Genomic DNA, 22341 nt, shown 5'->3' on the forward strand with positions numbered 1-22341 from the left:
TCCTTTACATTCTTTGTTATGTTTATTCCTAGGTATTTTATTTTTTTTGTTGCAATCGTGAAGGGGATTATTTTTTTGAGTTCGTTTTCTAATATTTCATTGTTGGCATATAGAAAGGCTATGGACTTTTGTATGTTAATTTTGTATCCTGCGACCTTACTGTATTGGTTTATTGTTTCTAATAATCTTTTTGTGGAGTCCTTCGAGTTTTCGATGTATAGGATCATATCATCAGCAAAAAGTGATAGCTTTACTTCTTCTTTTCCGATATGGATGCCTTTTATTTCTTTGTCTTGTCTGATTGCTCTGGCCAGAACTTCTAGCACCACGTTGAATAAGAGTGGAGAGAGTGGACAACCCTGTCTTGTTCCTGATTTAAGGTAGAAAGTCCTCAGTTTTATGCCGTTTAATAGGATGTTGGCTGATGGTTTATCATATATGGCCTTTATCATGTTGAGATATTTTCCTTCTATACCCATTTTGTTGAGAGTCTTAAACATAAAATTGTGTTGTATTTTATCAAAAGCCTTTTCTGCATCTATTGATAAGATCATGTGGTTTTTGTTCTTTGTTTTGTTGATATGGTGTATTACGTTAACCGTTTTGCATATGTTGAACCATCCTTGAGATTCTGGGATGAATCCCACTTGATCATGATGTATTATTTTTTTAATATGTTGTTGTATTCGGTTTGCCAGTATTTTGTTTAGTATTTTAGCATCTGTATTCATTAGAGATATTGGTCTGTAGTTTTCTTTCTTTGTGCCATCCTTGCCAGGTTTTGGTATGAGGGTTATGTTGGCCTCATAAAATGTGTTTGGAAGTATTGCTTCTTCTTCAATTTTTTGGAAGACTTTGAGTAGAATAGGAACCAAGTCTTCTTTGAATGTTTGATAGAATTCACTAGTATAACCGTCTGGGCCTGGACTTTTATTTTTGGGGAGATTTTTAATAGTTTTTTCTATTTCCTCCCTGCTGATTGGTCTGTTTAGGCTTTCTGCTTCTTCATGACTCAGTCTAGGAAGGTTGTATTGTTCTAGGAATTTATCCATTTCTTCTAGATTGTTGTATTTGGTGGCATATAATTTTTCATAGTATTCTACAATAATTCTTTGTATTTCTATGATGTCTGTGGTGATCTCTCCTCTTTCATTTTGGATTTTATTTATTTGAGTCCTGTGTCTTTTTTCCTTGGTGAGTCTTGCCAAGGGTTTGTCAATTTTGTTGATCTTTTCAAAGAACCAGCTCCTTGTTTTATTGATTTTTTCTATAGTTTTTCTGTTCTCTATTTCATTTATTTCTGCTCTGATTTTTATTATCTCCTTTCTTCGGCTGGTTTTGGCTTGTCTTTGTTCTTCTTTTTCTAGTTCCTTAAGGTGTGAAGTTAAGTGGTTTACTTCGGCTCTCTCTTGTTTGTTCATATAGGCCTGAAGTGATATGAACTTTCCTCTTATTACTGCTTTTGCTGCGTCCCAGAGATTCTGATATGTCGTATTTTAACAAGTCTTTTTTAATACCAATAAATTGATTATAAAGTTCTCCTAAAAATAAATAATAAACACAATGAAATACTGTGAAATTGTAATAAATATAATCAAACTCTGCATGAACTAATATGGAGTGATTTTTTAAGTATATTATCAATAAAAATTCAAGACACCAAAGTATATATTTGGTAATACTTTATTAATAAATAAAATGATTTACTACTGCTAATGAAAAAGGGCCATAGTAATACATATATAAAATATATACAAATAATTTGTATATTTATAGTATATATGTATACATGTATATGTTGCATATATACATCCATGCTTTTTCAGTGTGTTAACTGATTCCTGAATAAATTATTATTTATTTAAAAATAATTAGGATTTTTACCTATTATTTATTATAATCACAAAGAAGAATTTAAGCCAATGATAATATACTATGATTTACAAAGTTTAATAGTCAAATCTATCGTTCTTATTCATATAGTAACATTAAGGACTGTTTCATAAATAGTCACTTTTTAAATATATGATATTGTTTCAAAATATAGAATAGTGTTTCTTTTGTTTGTAGAAGTAAAACTTACATATCTGGTAGAAATTGAATTATTTTAATGATTTTTAAAATTAAGACTATAAACACAGGCCCTGGCCGGTTGACTCAGTGGACAGGAGGTCTGTCTGGGATGTGATGTCCCGGGTTAAATTTCCGGTCAGGACACACAGGAGAAGTGACCATCTGCTTCTCTCCCCCTCCCTCTCTCCCTTCTCTCTCTTCCCATCCCACAGCCAGTGGTTTGGTTGGTCTGAGCATCGGCCCCTGACAGGGGTTGCCAGGTGGATCCCCGTGCAGGGGCATGTGGGAGTCTCTCTCACTAACTTCCCTCCTCTCATTTAAGAAAAAAAAGAGTATATGAATACATATCAATGTTTACTAGACTACAAGTTGAACAATTGAAAAAAAGCCAAAAATAAAAACACACAATACATGATGAACAACACAAGAGCCAGTTTAAGGTGTCTTCTATTAGCTACATTTGGAACAATTTGAGCAACAAAATGAACAACAGGAATAGATTACATAGCCCACCGAATGAAAAGAAAATTCATGGGTCTTTATTTAGATCACTTCTTCCTCTACTAGCACTAGTATTACTGCCACAATCACTGCCGCTAATGGTCATAGTAACATCTAAATGGAAGCAGTAGGAGGGAAGAAAAACCCTATTTACAAGATTGACAGCTAATAAATAAAGAAGTGCAGGTAATAAAAAAATAAACATTTTAAAACCACCATAATACCAATATGTGCAAAATGAACCAAGTATGCCTAAGCTATTTTGTGACTATTGCTTGACAATAGGGTGTTTACTCAGTTTCAGAGGCCCCACTTTTTGTAGTTGTTGTTATATAAAAAGAGAAGTTTTTTCTTTACACCACTTAATAAAGTTATCAAATTCACCACCAGTGATGAAAAAAACCGACATCATGTGTCACATGATATAAAGCTCTGGAAAGGACAAAATGGTATCTATGCAGTATTCCTGTCTTTAACTTGTTTTTATTCATGATAAAATAAAAAGATAATATGAAATTAAAGAGCATTTGCAAAACTGCTGGCTCAGGTGACTCAGAAAGTCAATCTCATGGAAAATAAAATTAAAAGACAACAAATATGATGAGTATATATGAATGTTCATTATGTCATTGCTTTCTGTGAAGCAACACCTTTTGGAAGAAAATGCTGGCAATTATATACGTCATTCTAGAAAATCTTATTTTAAGTGTCCTCAGGAGCCACTCATTTAATTTTTTGTTTATTTTTTTAAATGTGTAATCTTTTTAAATTAATTTTAATGGGGTGACATTGATAAATTAGAGTACATGTGTTCAGAGAAAACATCTCCAGATTATTTTGACATTTGATTATGTTGCATACCCCTCACCCAAAGTCAAATTGTCTTCCATCACCTTCTATCTGTGTGTAATTTGGGGGATGGCTGTTTATTCTGTGGATTCTGAATGATGAGAGACTCTTGGAATTATTTTCAGCTTTTTGATTATGGGAATTTAGTAGCCAAACAGGTAGAAACTCTTTCAAGACTCTTTCTGAATAGAATCTTAATACACGAAGGTCTTAGCGGGAGCAATTCTGGAACTTTAAAACCTGCCCTCTCTGCTTTGGTCAGACTCCAGCTCTATCTTCCCAGATCTGTTCCTCTCGCTAGATTCATACATCAGTTTTAATGGAAAAAGAAATTTGGGTGAAAGTAAAGTATTTTAATTGGCACAGATTTCAGAGTAATTTAATTTTATGTAGATTTTAAAGAAATTATATGCTTATAAAAATGCTTTTGTATTGTACTCCTTAGTAATCACTAGTTTTCTTCTCATATATTTATGTTTAGATTGTTATCGTGGGAATGGCAAAAATTATATGGGCAGTTTATCCAAAACACGATCTGGACTGACGTGTTCGATGTGGGACAAGAACATGGAGGACTTGCACCGGTATGTGGTTTCTTTCTCGGTGTATAGTGTTCAGTGACAACAGCAAGTAAGTCCAGTCAGGTGTGCACACTGCTGTTTCTTTCCATTATTATGAATCACTGTAAGTTCACAACAACAACAGACTAGTTATTCATACAACTCAATTTGATATCTTATCTGTAAGTAGCAAATTTCAAATGAGAAATTCAATGTATATATATATATTTTTTTGTATTTTTCTGAAGCTGGAAACGGGAGAGACAGTCAGACAGACTCCCGCATGCGCCCGACCGGGATCCACCAGGCACGCCCACTAGGCACGCCCACTAGGGGGCGACGCTCTGCCCACCAGGGGGTGATGCTCTGCCCCTCTGGGGCGTCGCTCTGCCGCGACCAGAGCCACTCTAGTGCCTGGGGCAGAGGCCAAGGAGTCATACCCAGCGCCTGGGCCATCTTTGCTCCAATGGAGCCTTGGCTGCGGGAGGGGAAGAGAGAGACAGAGAGGAAGGAGGGGTGGAGAAGCAAATGGGCGCTTCTCGTATGTGCCCTGGCCGGGAATCAACCCGGGTCCCCCGCACGCCAGGCCGACGCTCTACAGCTGAGCCAACCGGCCAGGGCCTTCAATGTATATTTAGTGAGCATTCACTACATGTTCTACTGACTGATAGGCCCTGGGAAACATTAAAAAAAATGGGCATACATTTTTACTCCATCTTTAAGGAGGACATGGTCATATTGAGCAAATAATTACATAACTTGGTGAGAAATTATATAATTAGGTGACAAATCTCATGTTTTATAAAGTGCATTATAGTATTATTTTCTCACAATTATTGTTAATATTCATAAAAAATCAGTAAGTTACCATTTTCGTACATACATTAATATTTAGGTAATTACTAAAAAACAGAGAAACAGGTCCAGATTTCCTTGTATAGTTTTACTTTGACATATAACATTTTTCTATAATTAAAGGAATGTACATATATGTAATTGGAAAAACATCTATTCCAGAGAAGTAGAGATTTTGACATTGGACATATTCACAGAAATATAAGTTTCTCTACTCAATTCTAGCATTAGTGCTACTGTGATTGAAATTCCAAAAAGTCTGAGAAATAGTTGTGACATGAAATTGATGTTTAATATCCCAGAATATATGTACTGGAAAAAGAGATAAAAAAGTTAGTGTCTTTTGATCAAGTACGTGGTTGCTTTATGAAAGTTGTTATCTCATTTGACCATTATACTCCTATATGGAAGATACGTGTATATGTGTAAGAATTTCAAGACTCAGAGAAGTTGAGTCATTTTGCCTCCAGTCCCACTTTAACCTTAAAGCCTTTATTCCAGGGGTTGGGAAGCTATGGCTTGCGAGCCAGATGTGGCTCTTTTGATGGCTGTATCTGGCTCGCAGACTAATCTTTAATAAAAAAAATAATGTTAAAAATATAAAACATTCTCATGTATTATAATCCATTCATTTCCTACCGCTCATGTTCATGGTTGCAGGTGGCTGGAGCCCATCACAGCTGTCCTCCGGGACAACACCAAATTTTTATTGGATAATGCGTAAGGTACACGGGTCATTGTATGGCTCTCACAGAATTACATTTTAAAATATGTGGTGTTCATGGCTCTCTCAGCCAAAAAGTTTCCCGACCCCTGCTTTATTCTCTTCCAAAATGTACTCACTAGTGGATGATATTGTTTCAATTAACTTACTTTACAAATAGTGATAATTCTAAAGTAATGCTCTCTACAATTTACACATGTAAGCTGCACATGTGCTTTTAAGTTTTCTGATAACCACATTTAAAGTAAAAATAAACATGAAAAATTGTTTTATTAATATATTTTATGACTCAAATATATCTAAAGTGTTTTTATTTTAATATGTACTTAATATAAAATTATTAATGAGATCTTTTACATCAAAGCTTCAAATTTGGTTTATATTTACAATTATAGCACCATTCAATTTGGACTAAACACATACCAATTTCTCAGGAGCCATACTATAAAATATTGTGAAAACAGCTTTATTTTATGCTGTGAGAATGCAAATAATTGCCAGCCATTCCTTCGATGGTCAGGAAAACTTCCTCGAGGAAGAGACATTACCTGGGACATATGTGATAAGTAAGAGATAGTAAAAAGAAATATAAGAAGAATACATTAGGCAGAAGGAATAGCTTGTACAAAAGGCTAAATTTTGAAGTATTTGAAAATCAGAAATAATTTTGGTAAGGTTGAAACAATGTAATTTTCCCACTATCCACAGACAAGGAAATCCCTAATGGCAAGACCATGTAGAGACCTGGAAGCCCTGTCAAGGAGTTTAGATTTTATTGTAAGCATTAAAGAGATTCAGTCAAAAATTTTAAGCAGGAATTGACATGATTAAAATAAAATGCTGATTTCAACACTGCTATATTGTTTATTTTTTATTGTTTTTTAATTTATTGTGTTAACATGGATTCAACTGTCCCATTCAATATAATACCCTCACCCCTCAACAATGTCAACACCGCTATTTTAAAAACCATCTTTAGAAATAGAGAGGGGTGGATGTAGCTCTTATGAATGGACCAATGAGAGACAATTGCACCAACTCTACATCTGGTGATTTCTCATTAGGAGATTGATGTTTTTATGATAGAAGTATTTACACCGAAGAAATCAGCAGGGACAACACATAAAGACTGCCCATGTAGACACCTCAGAGTGCCACTTGTTAAACATTTAGAAGCATACCACAGGATATGTGTGACATATTTACTTAGGTATTGCAGTGATTCTAACTTAACTCTTTGAGTATAGATTTTCTTTCAGAAATAGTTAAAAGTCATTTGGAAATAACTGTTAGGATATTGATGAATAATTAAGCTGCATGGTCCATTTAAAGTTATATATTTAAATAACATAAAATCAGGCACATAGTATTATATGTGTTTACTCTTGTTCCAGAAAACAAACCAGAGTTTGAAATGATGACCTAATTTTCCATGTCTAAGCTCTCCTGATATTTAAATGACATATTAATTACATTCAAACTTGAATCTAAAACAAATCCAGTTAAATGTATAGCTTTTGTGACTTGGTTAGGACAGCCACATGAAATTTAACATTATTAAGGTTACTGAGGAAACTATAAATAATGATTGGTATACAAGTAGGCATAGTCCTATAAAATGATATACAGTATTTTGCTTTTCTTTTGTAATAAATTTAATGAAGATGTAAAATATGAAAGGCGAAAGTGTTACTCGGTTTTCTTTCAAAAATCATACTTAACTATTTCATTAGCACACAATTATTAATTTTCAATGTTTCTTCTTATACTTTGGCATAGTGATTTCACTAATGATGCTTTTTATGTTTCTGAAATAAAAAAAGTTCTTTTGCAATGGCTTATATTTTCTAAGTAGTTAATAAACTTACCCTCTGTCATCTCATTTTTTAGCAATATTTCTCCATTTCTATGTGCAAGTGTATTGTTATCTTACCACTGCAATTGAATAGAAGTAAAGTCACAAAATTTTCTATCATTTTGTCTATGCTAATTTTGCAGCTCTAGCCTATATTCCTGAGTTAGAGAACATGCTTCCAAACTATAAAAACAACAAAACAAATCTCAAACAAAATAACCAAAATTCATACCGGTCGAAGCTTGTGCTATAGCTATGATATTAAATTTATGTGCTAGGATTGTGTCTTCTTGGTGACATTCTGCTTTTTCTGGACAAAATGAGCATCTTGTAATGGTCAGAGTTTGTTGCTTTTGCAGGCATATCTTCCGGGAACCAGATGCAAGTAAGCTAAACAAGAATTATTGCCGGAACCCTGATGATGACGCCCATGGTCCCTGGTGTTACACAGGGAATCCTCTCATTCCTTGGGATTATTGCCCTATTTCTCGTTGTAAGTACATGTAATGATCGTCTTCAGGTGAAATATTTTAAATACACTGCATCTTCTCTAAATGATCCAATGATCTAGAAAGAGGGAGGAAAGTCAATGATCTGCCATTTTTTTGTTACCTTACTGATTTTATTTCTTTTATTTATTCATTTTAGAGAGGAGAGAGAGAGAGAGAGAGAGAGAGAGAGAGAGGAGGAGCAGGAAGCATCAACTCCCATATGTGCCTTGACCAGACAAGTGCAGGGTTTTAAACCATAGACCTCAGTGTTCCCAGGTCGATGCTCTATCTACTATGCCACCGCAGGTCAGGCCAATGATCTGACTTTTAAAACAGGTTCTAATGCTTTCCCTTTAGAATTCCTGATTTGTCAAAATCACAGTAGCTTAATTTTAGCACATAAAGTAAAATCTCCAGAATCTAATGGAACTGTGCTTTGATTAAAAACCAAGCTGACACAGAACTCTAATAATTTTATAGTTTTAAAAAAATTTTCAACTAATATTTTTAAACTAAAGTTGTATTGTGTTATTGAAAGACTTTGAGGTTTTGCTAGTATTTGATTAAACACTTGTAGATAACTCATTTTTATTTCAATGTATTCTGAACATTGATTTTAATAAGTATTTTTACACTGTCATTTTTTTCCTAACAGATATTTATAGCCAGGATTTATTACATTTTACCATTGGTGAAAGGCTAATAAAGTTTATCTTTAGATTTGAGGTCTTATTTATTTAACTGCAGAGACTATATAAATCATTTTTGCACTATACATTTGTATTACAAAACATTTAAAAGTTTTTATTTAAAAAATGCTTTCAAATAGTATTTAACATATATTTTAAGATTATAAAATAAACAAAAATAAAACTAGAAATGTTTATATGTTTGTCTATACATATACACATTAAATATAATTTAAAAAAAAACTTAAGTTTTAACAATTGAGAGTGTATCATGTCAGAGCTTTAACTCTGACTTCTGGGCAAAAATTTCAGCTCTGTTATTGTATGTGCCTTGGGTAACTTGCTTACATCTCAGTTTGTATTTCTTTATTCATTTATTAACAGTTTTAAAATTAAGCTACTATTGTATGCAAACCATATACAAAGCTAGGTATACAATAATATAAACAATGTTTCTTACTTTTTAAATAGTTTTTAGTGTAGAAAGGAGACATTTATGTAAATAATTGGAAATATAATAATTTCATAAATACATATTAATATTAAAATAAATAAAGAGGATAAGAACATAGATGTCTGTCTGGGTAAATATGTGTTGTTCATAAAGTTTTGAACCCGAGTTGAAAGTTTAAAAGTGTATTAAAAGGTTTTTTTTTTGTTTTCAGTAACAGTACATATTTAGGCCCTGAACAGTTGAGTCAGCAGTAGATGTTGGCTGGTCTGTGGAAGTCCAGGGTTTGATTCCCAGTCAGGGCACACAGGAGAAGCAACCATCTGGTTTTACACCCCTCCCCCTTTTCTCCTTCTCTCTCTCTCTCTCTATCTCTCCCTCTCTTTCTTCCTGCAGCCATGGCTTAAATTGGCCCCAGGCACTAATGATGGTTCCATGGCCTCACCTCAGTCATTAAAATAGCTTGATTACCGAGTAACAGAGCAGTGGCCCCAGATGGGCAGAGCATCACTTGGTAGAGGCTTGTTGGGTGGATCTCGGTCGGGGCACCTGCAGGGCACAGTCTATCTCTGCCTCTCTGCCTCTCACTTAATAATAATAAAAATAATGTACATACTTGATTCTGAGGACATACACACATGCATACTTCCCGCTCTTATAAAGATATAATGTTTATCATTGACATTTTCCTTCTTCAAAATATAAGTTGAATCAATACAAAATAAGTTTGTATCATATATTTCTTTCATATTTGAGTAGTGTGGTGACAATAGTAAGGAGAAGTAAAAGAGCAAAATTGAGAATAGTATTTGATGGTAAAATGTAAAAGGCCTAGAGAGCAGTTTTTCAAGGTATTGTTCAAAGCATTTGACAGAAAAATCTGTAATGCTTTTTAAAAATTAATAATCTAGCCTTCAACCCAGACTCTCCAGAAATCTTATTTAAAGTGGTATTTCAGTTTATTCTAAAGTGTGAGAAATATTGGCTTAGAAGAAACTATATATGTGTATATATATTCTCAATTATTAATTAATTAATTAGTTTTGTGACAGAGTCAGAGAGAGAGACAGGATAGGGACGGACAGGAAGGGAGAGAGAGGAGAAGCACCAGTTCCTCACTGTGGCACCTTCGTTGCCCATCAACTGCTCCCTCACATGTGCCTTTACTGAGGGGGGATGCTACAGTAGAGCGAAGGACCACCTGCTCAAGGCCACAACCCCGGGCTCAAGTTAGTGACCTTGGGCTTCAAGCCAGCAACCATGGGATCATGTCTATAATCTCACGCTCAAACCAGCGACCCAACACTCAAGCTGGTGAGCCCACGCTCAAGCCAGATGAACTCGGCTCAAGCCAACAACTTTGGGGCCTTGAAACTAGGTCCTCCGCGTCTCAGTTTGATGCTCTATCCACTGCACTATCGCCTGGTCAGGTAATATCATATTAATATTAATACAGGCAGTCCCTGGGTTATGAATGAGATAGGTTCTGTAAGTTTGTTTTGTAAATTATTTTTGTATGTAATTTAGAACAAGTAGATTTACCTATTAATGCAACTTAGATATTTGTTTCAACATAGTATTTATTTTTAGCTTTCTGTGCATATAAATACTTAACATTTTCAAATCATCAAGACCCAACTCATTGTAACTGCTTATAATATACAATTAAAATTAATTCTTAAAATCCACAATTTACTATATCTACTATATCTAAAAATTTAATTTTTTAATTTTTTAAATATTTTAGTAAAGTACAATAACAAAGTAAATGCTATGTTGACCTATTAACTTGATGCTTAGAAATAGGAAACTTGATATGCAATTAATGATAGAATAAATAGTGTAGTTTTTCTCATCAGGACAATGTAACAAATAAATATCTAGTTTTTTATTTTAGAATTTTTTAAGTAATTGACTTGAGTGGGAAAACCAATATCCTTGATGTTTTAATGACCCACAGTCAGCCTCAATCCTTATTTGGATTATAAACTAAAACTTTGACCTCACCTGACCCTAAGCAAAATCTTTTCCCAGGATAGCTAAAGGTAATGAGCAATGATGAAATTTATATGTTTGCTTTTATCTTTATTCATTTCAACTACCTCTATCTGGTAAGTGAACTTAAGTAAAAACTCTTTACTCTTTAGCATGTATTAATTTAGTTGAGATTCCCCATAAATAACAATCAAATTTGCATTTATTATAAAGGAACCCATATACCCTCATTCTTTTGTTACCAGTTTCTTTGAGCTCAGGGCATTTCCAGGGATTAACACTCAGCTGGGCCAAAATTAAACCCTGTGCCATCAGTTCTGAACAGGCAGACACTGAACTTCAATATGTGTCTGCTGCCTCATTTGTTACTGCATCAGCATTCTCATGTCCCAGCATCTCTCAAGCTTTTCTCTTTGTAGCAATTAAGCCCCAGTAAGGAAGTTATGAAAAAAGAGTAATCTCTGAGGCTTTAGTTAGAACTAATTTCCAGTTTCTACTGTTCTCTTTTTTCCATATTTTTGTACTACCATCAGGAAAAACCAATCTTTAAAATATCCTAGCAAAACAAATTATATTCTGTTAACCCCTTTTTTCCCATTAATGATATGGATTTCTAGCTCCTATAGTTCTTAAAGTTTTTTGAAGCATGTGAAGTTTCAGTTATCCTCAACCATATTTTTTAAAGTAATTTTCAGAATAAATATAAATGGATCAAATTAAAGTAAATCAGTCTATCTATATGAATGGCCCAAGCAAGCAATAATAAGCATTAGTGTTCTTCAACGACATGTTCCTTGTGTCCAATGTTGGTCATCTTGGTAGAATGAGGCAGCTCCTTGATCCCAGTAGAAGAGCCTCCACAGCCATAAACAAGGCTTTCCTTACATCACCCACTACCAGGAGGCATGTACCTCCAATAAGGTCCAGTAAAAATGACACATAATTATATAAGAGTAGTGTTACATTTTATCTTTGAATAACATGTCAAGAATTTTAGCAAATTTTTCAGTTCATAGATACTTAAATTCAAAATATAGAATTGGTTCTATATAACAGAAATATGTATGTATATGTGAATTATGTATATGTGTATATACTTATTTTTACAGGTGAAGGTGATACCACACCTACAATAGTCAATTTAGACCGTAAGTATAAATATTTGTTATATTTGAATCTCTATGTATTAGAAATAATGTCATTATTTTCTTCATAGGAAAATATCTTATCACTAAATTAACTTCTATCATAAAAATAAGTTAATTTAGTTTTATTTAAAACTTTTGGATGTGCATATGTAATGGGGTTACAAAGGAAACTGTATACTAAATATCAATCAAAATTAAATTTTATAAGAAATACGTTTAACTTTGTAAAAGCATTTATGTTGCTTTTAATTCTGGGCAAACTGTGTATATAAACCTTCATCCTCCTTTTAAGTTACACAAAGATGCAAAAATCGGAAAGAATGAACCCAAAAGTTTGGAAACTTACGCAGTGTCTCTGTCCTGCTGTACCTTTAGAGCTCTTCGAATCTTCTACAAAACAGAAGATGACACAACCTGAGAGTTTCAGTTATTCCTCAGTTTTAGAAAATCTGCTGAGAGCTACTTGTTTTTAATTTTTACATATTTCTTAGGCCACTTGTGTCCCAGGCTGAAGAAGGTATTTGGAAGTCAATTTCATACCATAAGGCAAGGAAGACAAAGGAGGGTCAGGAAAAAGTTTACTTCAAAGAATTCTGTATTATGTCCTTTGGATATAATGATTTAAAATTAATAATTATGTCATTTGGATAAAGTTTCAATAAATAGAGAGTTGGTAACCTGGTTCAAAATGGCCCTGCATTCTTACTTTATAATTTCAGAAGTAATAAGCCCAATATAGTTTCTTATTTGTTTGTTTTACTCAGGCTATTGATTTCTATTGACATTTAGAAATAACCACTATAAATGACATTGTTTCATTTTATGTTGAGGTTGGTGAGGAAAATAGTTACTAATAGACCTGAAGAACTTGTACTTAGTGCTGGGTGAGGAAAGGCACTGTCACTATCATGGCAATGCTGTCGACCTTGAATTGATTAGTTTTTGCATTGCCCGTCTACTAACATGAGAATGGCAGACATTTTGGACCTGATTTGGCACTGTAGTCATAATATTTTTTTTCTGAAAAAATGTTCTTCTGACACAATTACAGTAGTTATATTTGTTTAGTTACTATTGCATTTAAGAAAGCTGAGAGGCATAGTATTTAACAATGTTTGTCATAATATTATGTTTGTTTTTTTTTAGATCCTGTAATATCTTGTGCTAAAACAAAACAATTGAGAGTTGTAAATGGAATTCCAACACGAACAAATGTAGGATGGATGGTTAGTTTGAAATACAGGTAATTATTAGTGGATATAATTTATATATATTTGGCTTATTTGCAAAAGGTCTATTCCGAGAAGTCTGGTCATATGTGGTCATGCAGGTTGTGCCCTCCACATGAGTATTCGTGTGACTCGAGCTCAGGAAGGGACTAAGGACATTCTGCTTGCCAAACAGCCCTAGATTTTACCATTTGGGCCTCCAGAGAGTGTGTCTTTTTAAATGTTCGCAAAGGTCCCGTATGTGTTGGCACTGTCTCTAATTATAAGTGAGTGATACTTCAGTTCTGATTAAGCCAAAAACAACTACACAGACAACTTACTTATACCTTGATATCACCAGACTAGTTATAATGTGTATATTATAAAATATCCTAATCTAACCTTTTGAGTTTATTTTCTAACATGCCTATGCATAATTACATCAGAAATTTTATATTTCTTTAAAATTTTTGATTTGTTATTGTCATGCTAATGAGAACAGCAATAATTTTAAATTCTGGAACACTTTACCATTAAGAAAAATGGTAACAGGCCCTGGCCGGTTGGCTTAGTGGTAGAGCGTCGGCCTGGCGTGCAGAAGTCCCAGGATCGATTCCCGGCCAGGGCACACAGGAGAAGTGCCCATCTGCTTCTCCACCCCTCCCCCTCTCCTTCCTCTCTGTCTCTCTCTTCCCCTCCTGCAGCCGAGGCTCCATTGGAGCAAAGATGGCCCAGGCGCTGGGGATGGCTCCTTGGCCTCTGCCCCAGGCGTAGAGTGGCTCTGGTCGCAACAGAGCGACACCCCGGAGGGGCAGAGCATCGCCCCCTGGTGGGCAGAGCGTCGCCCCTGGTGGGCGTGCTGGGTGGATCCCGGTCGGGCGCATGTGGGAATCTGTCTGACTGTCTCTCCCCGTTTCCAGCTTCAGAAAAATACAAAAAAAAAAGAAAAAAAAAAAGAAAAATGGTAACAAACAGTGATGGTTAACTAGTCCTGCTACTATAATATTTGCTGTAGACGAAAAATTCTTGACATGTCTATGCCTTAATGCTCTTGAGCAAGGGTCCCCAAACTACAGCCCATAGGCCGCATGCGGCCCCCTGAGGCCATTTATCCAGCCCCCGCCGCACTTCTGTAAGGGGCACCTCTTTCACTGGTGGTCAGTGAGAGGAGTACTCCTGGAGTACTGTTTGTGGCAGCGCTGCAAAGCGTGGCATCGCTCATGTACAGTACTACTTCCGGTGATGCGGGATGCACACTTCATGGCTCCGGAAGTGCGTCATAACACTTGTTATGGCTAGCAGTGACAAATATGGAACCGAACATTGACCATCTCATTAAGCCAAAAGCAGGCCCATAGCCCCATTGAAATACTGGTCAGTTTGTTGATTTAAATTTATTTGTTCTTTATTTTAAATATTGTATTTGTTCCCGTTTTGTTTTTTTACTTTAAAATAAGATATGTGCAGTGTGCATAGGAATTTGTTTATAGTTTTTTTTATAGTCCGGCCCTCCAACGGTCTGAGGGACAGTGAACTGGCCCCCTGTGTAAAAAGTTTGGGGACCCCTGCTCTTGAGAATGAATGGTATATTCTGTTAAATCGCTTTGCAGAATATAGTGTTAATACAAAAATTAAACTTAGTAATTGTGTTATATTGAGCTTAACCAGGCGTGGCACAGTGGATAGAGCATCAGCCTGGGATGCTAAGGACCCAGGTTCAAAACCCTGAGGGCACCAGCTTGAGTGTGGGCTCATCTGGCTTGAGCGCTGTCTCATCAGCTTGAACCCAACTTTGCTGGCTTGAGCAAGGAGCCACTGGTCAGCTGAAGCCCCCTGGTCAAGGCACACATGAAAAAGCAATCAATGAACAGCTAAAGTGCCATAACAAGTTGATGACTGTCATCTCTTTCCCTTTCTGTCTGTCACTGTCTGTCCCCCCACCCTGCTAAAAAAAAAAAAGTTTAATATTGAAAATGAGAGTTACTTTAAAATCCAATTTAAAATTTAAATGCTACATATTTTATACCATGTGGTAGTTAGAATATTAAAATATTTTTGTAAATGTCTGTATCTACTGAAACCTCATCACACAACATACCTCAAAATGTACCTGGAATCTGGGCTCTGGCCGGTTGGCTCAGTGGTTGAGTGTCGGCCTGGCGTGCAGGAGTCCTGGGTTTGATTCCCGGCCAGGACACACAGGAGAGGCACCCATCTGATTCTCCACCTCTCCCTCTCTCCTTCCTCTCTGTCTCTCTCTTCCCCTCCCGCAGCGAGGCTCCATTGGAGCAGGGATGGCCCGGGCGCTGGGGATGGCTCCATGGCCTCTGCCCCAGGCGCTAGAGTGGCTCTGGTTGCAACAGAGCGACGCCCCGGAGGGGCAGAGCATTGCCCCCTGGTGGGCAGAGCGTCGCCCCCTGGTGGGCGTGCCGGGTGGATCCCGGTCGGGCGCATGCGGGAGTCTGTCTGACTGTCTCTCCCCATTTCCAGCTTCAGAAAAATACAAAAAAAAAAAAAAAAAGTACCTGAAACCTGCCCACAGTTACACTGTATTTCCCCTCCAAGGCTTTGTGTTGTTTTCCCCACTGCATGTTGTAGCTTTCTTCCTCCATATTTTGTGTTTGGAAAATCCTTCTCATTCTTCAAATATTTACTTGAATATTTAGTAAAACTCTCTCTGTTCCTTTAACTCTAACCTCATAGAATAGGGGAGAAAAGTATATCTTTTACTGCAATTAAATCACAGTCATATTAAAGTACAGTAGAAACAACTTGAAACTGAAGCTCTTTTATGAATAAGCCAATTATTAGCAGTCTTTTGATATATACCAGATAGAAGATGGCCTAAAGTTTTCTTCTAGTATGTCTTCCTTTCTAGGAGTAAATGATAAACTTCTATAAATATGTATGCTGATAATTATAGTGTAGGGTCCTATGTGTGTACTACTTGAGTGGAATTGTGAAACTCACCAGCATATTAAAGTTAATTGTGCAATATGAAGACTTAATGAAGACTATAAAATTTAATGAAGGCTATAAAAATGTTTCAAAAATCCACATCTCTAAATTAATTAGTGATTCTTAAACAAATCTCATAACTCCAAAAAAAATGATATGTACCTCTAAATTTATTACCAATAGGACATACAAGGATACTCTTTTGGAAGTTTCCATGGAGAAGCAGGTGAAACTGTTTTTCATTAGCTCGGAGTACTATAAACTTTTAGGGAAAAAAATTTTTTTTCTTTTAAATCCAAGTTCTCAGTAACAACAGCTGTTTAGTTATTCTTCCAAAGCACATACTGAGAAGAACAGACATAAAAACTATATATACTCTTATCCTCCTGTGTGGTACAGGCCGTAAATAACCATGGTCTTAGTCTGGGAATCTTCTCCTATTCCTCTCTCAAGCACTGAACATCTGTACACTTTGGATGTGTCAATTGTGAAAAGTACTTTTTTTTTATTTCTCTGGCAAAAATAATGGATTTACAGATTTTGCATATCACCAAATAAATGTACTGGTATTTATTATTCTCTAGAAATGTCCTATTTTGTAGATAATATGTCTTGCAAAATTGTTTTAATTTTATAAATGAAATGTTATGTTGCTAGTCTTAAGCTGAACAAAGAAATTTACTCAAACTCTATTATATTCTAAGTTAACATATCAGAACTAAGTGTCAATGAAAGAAGGAAATAGTGTACAAGTTGTATATATTAGTACTGCCACATGTTTTTTAGAGTTGAAATAAAAACTTAAATTTGCATTTTTCATAAGCAAACACTGAATAGGTCTATGTGGTTTTTGTTGTCACATTTTTGTTCATTCTAATTATTCTTTGTTGCACATACTTTCTCTCGCAAGGAACAAATCTTGGTATGTAGTGACAGGGTCCCTCATACGAAAACAAAGATGATTTCATAGAATTGTAATCACATTATGGAAAAGAGTACTAATGCTGCTATCACCAAATACTATCTTTCTGATAAAAGGAGTACTCATTTAAATCTAGTTGGGTTAATTTCTACATTTTTTTCTCAGATGCATTTATTTTTCACACATCGCCATAGGTTTTGCATTAATTGGCAGCCAACTTTCTCGCACAGATGTTACTTGTTTCTCTTTCTCTTTCTCATAGAAATAAACATATCTGTGGAGGATCACTGATAAAGGAAAGTTGGATTCTTACTGCAAGACAGTGTTTCCCTTCTCGGTAAAGTGTTTCTAAAACTAATTATTTATTTGATCATCTAAAAATATGTATGGCTTCCACTTGGCTTTTAGGCTTAGTTTGTGTATTTATTTAACAGAGATTCACCAGCATGCAGTGAACAAACTAATTTTTTTTTTTAGATTTAGCTAAAAAAAAAAGCTTTCTTTGACTTAATGGATATTTATATACTGTACTGGGCACTATTTCTATTCACTTTTCCCCATTGGTGTTACTCTCATTTGGGAAAAATATTTGCTGGAATTATGTAAATAATTTTATTCCAACTTCTCACACTCTATATTTCTAGATAGAAGTTTTTGTTTTTTTTCTTTTTTATTAAATTATTGAGATGATGTTAGTGAATTATCAAAAACTTTCTATTTTCAGTTCACTTTCTTCTGTAGAGCTAGCCTCAGAGTCATCTTGGGACTAGTTTTCAGTGAAAGGAAATGATATGGAGGCAGCATTTGTAAGCTAACTTCCTGATTCTCATCAAGGTCTCTCTGAATTTCTTAGTATAAACCTTCAACTCCCATTATTAAACCAAACATATACACAGCTGAGATAAAAAGGAAGCTTTGTAGTAAAATTAAAATTCATGTAACATGTTTTACCTGAAAAAATTCTCTCTAGCAAGCATAATCAAATTTCTTTTGAAATAGCCATTGAGTTTTCATAATTTAAAGGTTCTTTCTGCCTATGTGTACTTGTAGAAGTCATAATTTTACATAAGAAATGTGTTACTCTTTATTGTACTTTGAGTCAGATTTGAAATGTAGGTGATTTTTCTGCCCCATAAACTAAAATAACAATACATATGAGTAATATTACACAATTTAAAGTTATATATTATGCTTTGGTTTTGTTTTTTTTACTTAGAAACAAAGACTTGAAAGACTATGAAGTTTGGCTTGGGATTCATGACGTCCATGGAAGAGGAGATGAGAAACACAAACAGGTTCTGAATGTGTCCCAGGTTGTATATGGGCCTGAAGGATCAGATCTGGTATTACTGAAGCTTTCTAGGTTAGTTCTTTTGGAAGGTTTTGTATTTTTAATTTAGACTGGGATTGTTGAAGTTCTTTCCGCTATGTGGCTATTCTTTCTCTCTCATGTAGATGTATTATAACAACAAATGTCACATGGTATGTGTGTGTGTGTGCGTGTGTGTGTGTGCAAGCGCATATACGCACACACTGAAGCATTTTCAAAATTTTCAAAAATGAAGAAGTGAAATTGGGCCAGAAGTCTGATTTGCTTACTCTAAAACCAAAGCTTAGTGAGCAGTTAATTATTTGATAACTTTAACAGGTAAAATATTGATTTACAAAAAAGCGGTGCCCATTTACTTTGTGTGTGTGTGTGTGTGTATGTGTGTGTGTGTGTATTTTTCTGAAGTGGGAAACTGGGAGGCAGTCAGACAGACTCCCACATGCGCTTGACTGGGATCCACCTGGCATGCCCACCAGGGGGTGATGCTCTGCCCATCTGGGGCGTCGCTCTGCCACAATCAGAGCCATTCTAGCACCTGAGGCAGAGGCCACAGAGCCATCCCCAGCGCCCGGGCTAACTTTGCTCCAATGGAGCTTTGGCTGCGGGAGGGGAAGAGAGAGACACAGAGGAAGGAGGGGGAGGGCTGGAGAAGCAGATGGGCACTTCTCCTGTGTGCCTTGGCCGGGAATCGAACCGGGGACTCCTGCACGTCAGGCCGATGCTCTACCACTGAGCCAACCAGCCAGGGCCCATTTACTCTTAAATATTAGCAAAAAACTCATTTACTACCACCCACTGCAGATTGCTACATTATATATTAAAAATTTCTTTTTTTTCTTCTTTAAAAATGTGGCTTTTTATTCTCTTTAAAATCATATTAAATATTAACACTACATTTCAATATGGTAATTTTGAATTGAATCCAATCAAGAGTACTACCATTATATTTTTTTATTTCAGACCTGCTGTCCTGGATAATTTTGTTAGTACAATTGATTTACCTAATTATGGATGTACAATACCTGAGAAAACCACTTGCAGTGTTTATGGCTGGGGCTATACTGGATGTAAGCTATTTTTAAAAAGATAAGACAATATCACATTATATTTTATTTAAAATATTGTATTTGTTTCTTTTTTTTCCCACCTTCCCTGTGCTTATTAACTATACATATTTTGAACTATTCTAGTGATCAACTTTGATGGTCTGTTACGAGTAGCCCATCTCTATATCTTGGGGAATGAGAAATGCAGCCAATATCATCAAGGGAAGGTGACTCTGAATGAATCTGAAATATGTGCTGGAGCTGAAAATATTGGAACAGGACCATGTGAGGTAAAAAAGGAGGTTTTTAAATAAGGCATATGGGATGAATAGCATAGTTTCTTGTGTTTATTTATTTTTTTGTCTATTTTACTCTAATGAAAATCATTGTATACCAATATATTCTGAGACAGAGAGAAATTGGGAAAGATAACTCTATATTATTCATGTACATTTCTTTTAACTACGTAGTGAGACAATCTATATTTCATTAGCAGTAAACTATGATGACATTTGTCTTTCAAAAAAAAAAACAACCAACCAAAAGAATCATAAATTTATAGAGCCAAAACTCTAAAAGAAGCTATTCTAATTAGAGGTATCCAACAGGAGTTTGATATAATAGCTTTAATTTTCTAATGTTTTTCTAAATATATCTGATCCTTCCAATTTTCCCCAAATGAACTATACTAATAATTTATTAAGAAGCACCTGCCTAGTTTTAAACTTTTAAATGTGGTTTTGTTTAAGCCAGTGTGTGTGTGCTAGCAAATTCTATTTTAAAAAACCAAAAGATACTTGAAGAGAAGATATACACTGCTCACAAAAATTAGGGGATCAGGGAACGTGCAGATACTCTGGTACTTTCAGCCTTTTGTACAGTGCATTTTGACCAATGAAATAAAAGTTGGTTTGCTTGCATTCATTTGCATAACTGAACAACTTTCTTTGACTTGTTGTTTGCTTTTCTGATGTTCTTGTTTAATAAAAAAAAATCAAATTCTTCTTTTATTTATGGCTTCATATTCATCTTGAAATATCCCCTAACTTTTGTGAGCAGTGTACTTTAAGAGCTTGGACACTGAAACTCGCTAGGCAACTCTTCTTTCAACTTGGCAGTGTTCCTATCCCTGTTTTACATAGACCAGCTGTTAAACTGTTATTTTAGATGTATTTTGAATGAAAGAGACACACTCTCCAAGCCTGGGAGCCGTGGGACTGTAGAATTTGTTTATTGCAAAGCATAGAATGAATTCAGTAATAGTGAAATGTCTTTTGACATGTAGGATATGCCCCAAGTATGGAGCATTAATATGTATAGAAATGTGTGTGTTATATATATTGCTCTGAGTTTTTTTCCTGAAAAGAAAATGTTTACTAAGTTAAAGAATTTTAGAACTGCTTAAAATCATATGGTTAGATACAGATTATGTGTTTATAACCACTTTTAATTTTGTTTTTCTAGTAAATCAGTATTATTGTGTTCATTTTAAGTAATAATTTGCTAAGAGAAACAAAGAGCCCTGTTAGCATCAAGTGTGAGCTAGACCCACTATTTGTGATCATTTAGGAAGCTATGCACTTACCGCAGCCCTACTGCCATTGCCAAAAATGCTTTGACAACTGCTCTCCAGGAGTAGCCTGTACTCTGGCTTACCACCTATGTATTCTTAGATTCCTAACATTGGCATAAAGTATTGATCACATTATCACATACTTATTATTTTATTCATATAGACAAGATGACTTCAAATTGATTCTACCACTTCTCAAAAATGCATTTATTCTCCAGAATATATTTTTTGACGTTATTTTTTTAAAAGGGCAATAAAATTACTGAAACCACTGAAATCTAAATACTTAAAAAATAAATTTCCCAAATGTTTGCATAGTAGCAATAGCATCACATTTAATAAAAGTTTCCCAAAGTGAATTGCTTTGAAGAGTCATAACAGTAATTACCTGGGCTTTTATTTAAAAATCAAACTTATCAACGCATGTGGCATAATTTATATGAAGTTTTGTAGAATAAACTATTTTTCTTTATTGTTTTACATTATACTTTATTCCTGCTTTGATTTTCCTCATCAAAGAATGTTGCTAGCTCTCTTCTTTCCACTTGTATTAAAGAACTAGATTTTGTAGTAGTTTAGTTTTATTTTATCACATCACTGTTATGATGGAATTAAAATAATCCCAAACACTCAAAAGCCAGTCTGCACTATTTTAGGAGGCTACATGGTGCATGAAAACGATGCAACACATTTGTAATGATTATATACAACAATATATAACAAGGTTACTATACAAAAAAAATGCCATAAAATCACAGGGTTTTTTTCACAATGAGGGGCAGAAAATATAAATATGGGAGTTATGACACAGGTTACAACACAGTTCCATTCCTATGACAGTTATGTAACCTGGATTTTGGTGTAAGTCAAAACACACCCTAGCCTAAGTCACTTACCTATCCTAACACAGTGGTAAAATCATAATCTAGAACATAAAACACAACTAAGTCACAGAAAAAGGAAAGGGACATAATATAATGTACTGGACACTGTACTGTATTAACAGAAAAATGAAAAAAAAAGGAGTATAAAAAAACGATTCTAACAGCGTAAACCAAAACAATCATGTCTCAATTTTTTTAAGTGTTTATGAGAGTGAGTATGATAAACCTG

General features: G+C 34.9%; 1 protein-coding gene across 2 annotated transcripts in view; it reads left to right on the top strand.

Moving 5' to 3' along the window:
• Positions 1 to 22341, top strand: part of HGF (hepatocyte growth factor) — a 74356-nt gene that overhangs the window by 50813 nt on the left and 1202 nt on the right. For both annotated transcript variants that reach the window (XM_066239857.1, XM_066239856.1), the window contains exons 10-17: positions 3905 to 4007; positions 7777 to 7910; positions 12153 to 12191; positions 13338 to 13434; positions 17542 to 17616; positions 18496 to 18642; positions 19570 to 19676; positions 19800 to 19945. In XM_066239857.1, the coding sequence (XP_066095954.1) occupies positions 3905 to 4007; positions 7777 to 7910; positions 12153 to 12191; positions 13338 to 13434; positions 17542 to 17616; positions 18496 to 18642; positions 19570 to 19676; positions 19800 to 19945 (848 nt within the window). The remainder of the gene's footprint in view (positions 1 to 3904; positions 4008 to 7776; positions 7911 to 12152; positions 12192 to 13337; positions 13435 to 17541; positions 17617 to 18495; positions 18643 to 19569; positions 19677 to 19799; positions 19946 to 22341) is intronic.

Source organism: Saccopteryx bilineata, chromosome 7 (genome assembly GCF_036850765.1).
Source record: "Saccopteryx bilineata isolate mSacBil1 chromosome 7, mSacBil1_pri_phased_curated, whole genome shotgun sequence".
In the NCBI taxonomy this organism is placed as follows: domain Eukaryota; kingdom Metazoa; phylum Chordata; class Mammalia; order Chiroptera; family Emballonuridae; genus Saccopteryx; species Saccopteryx bilineata.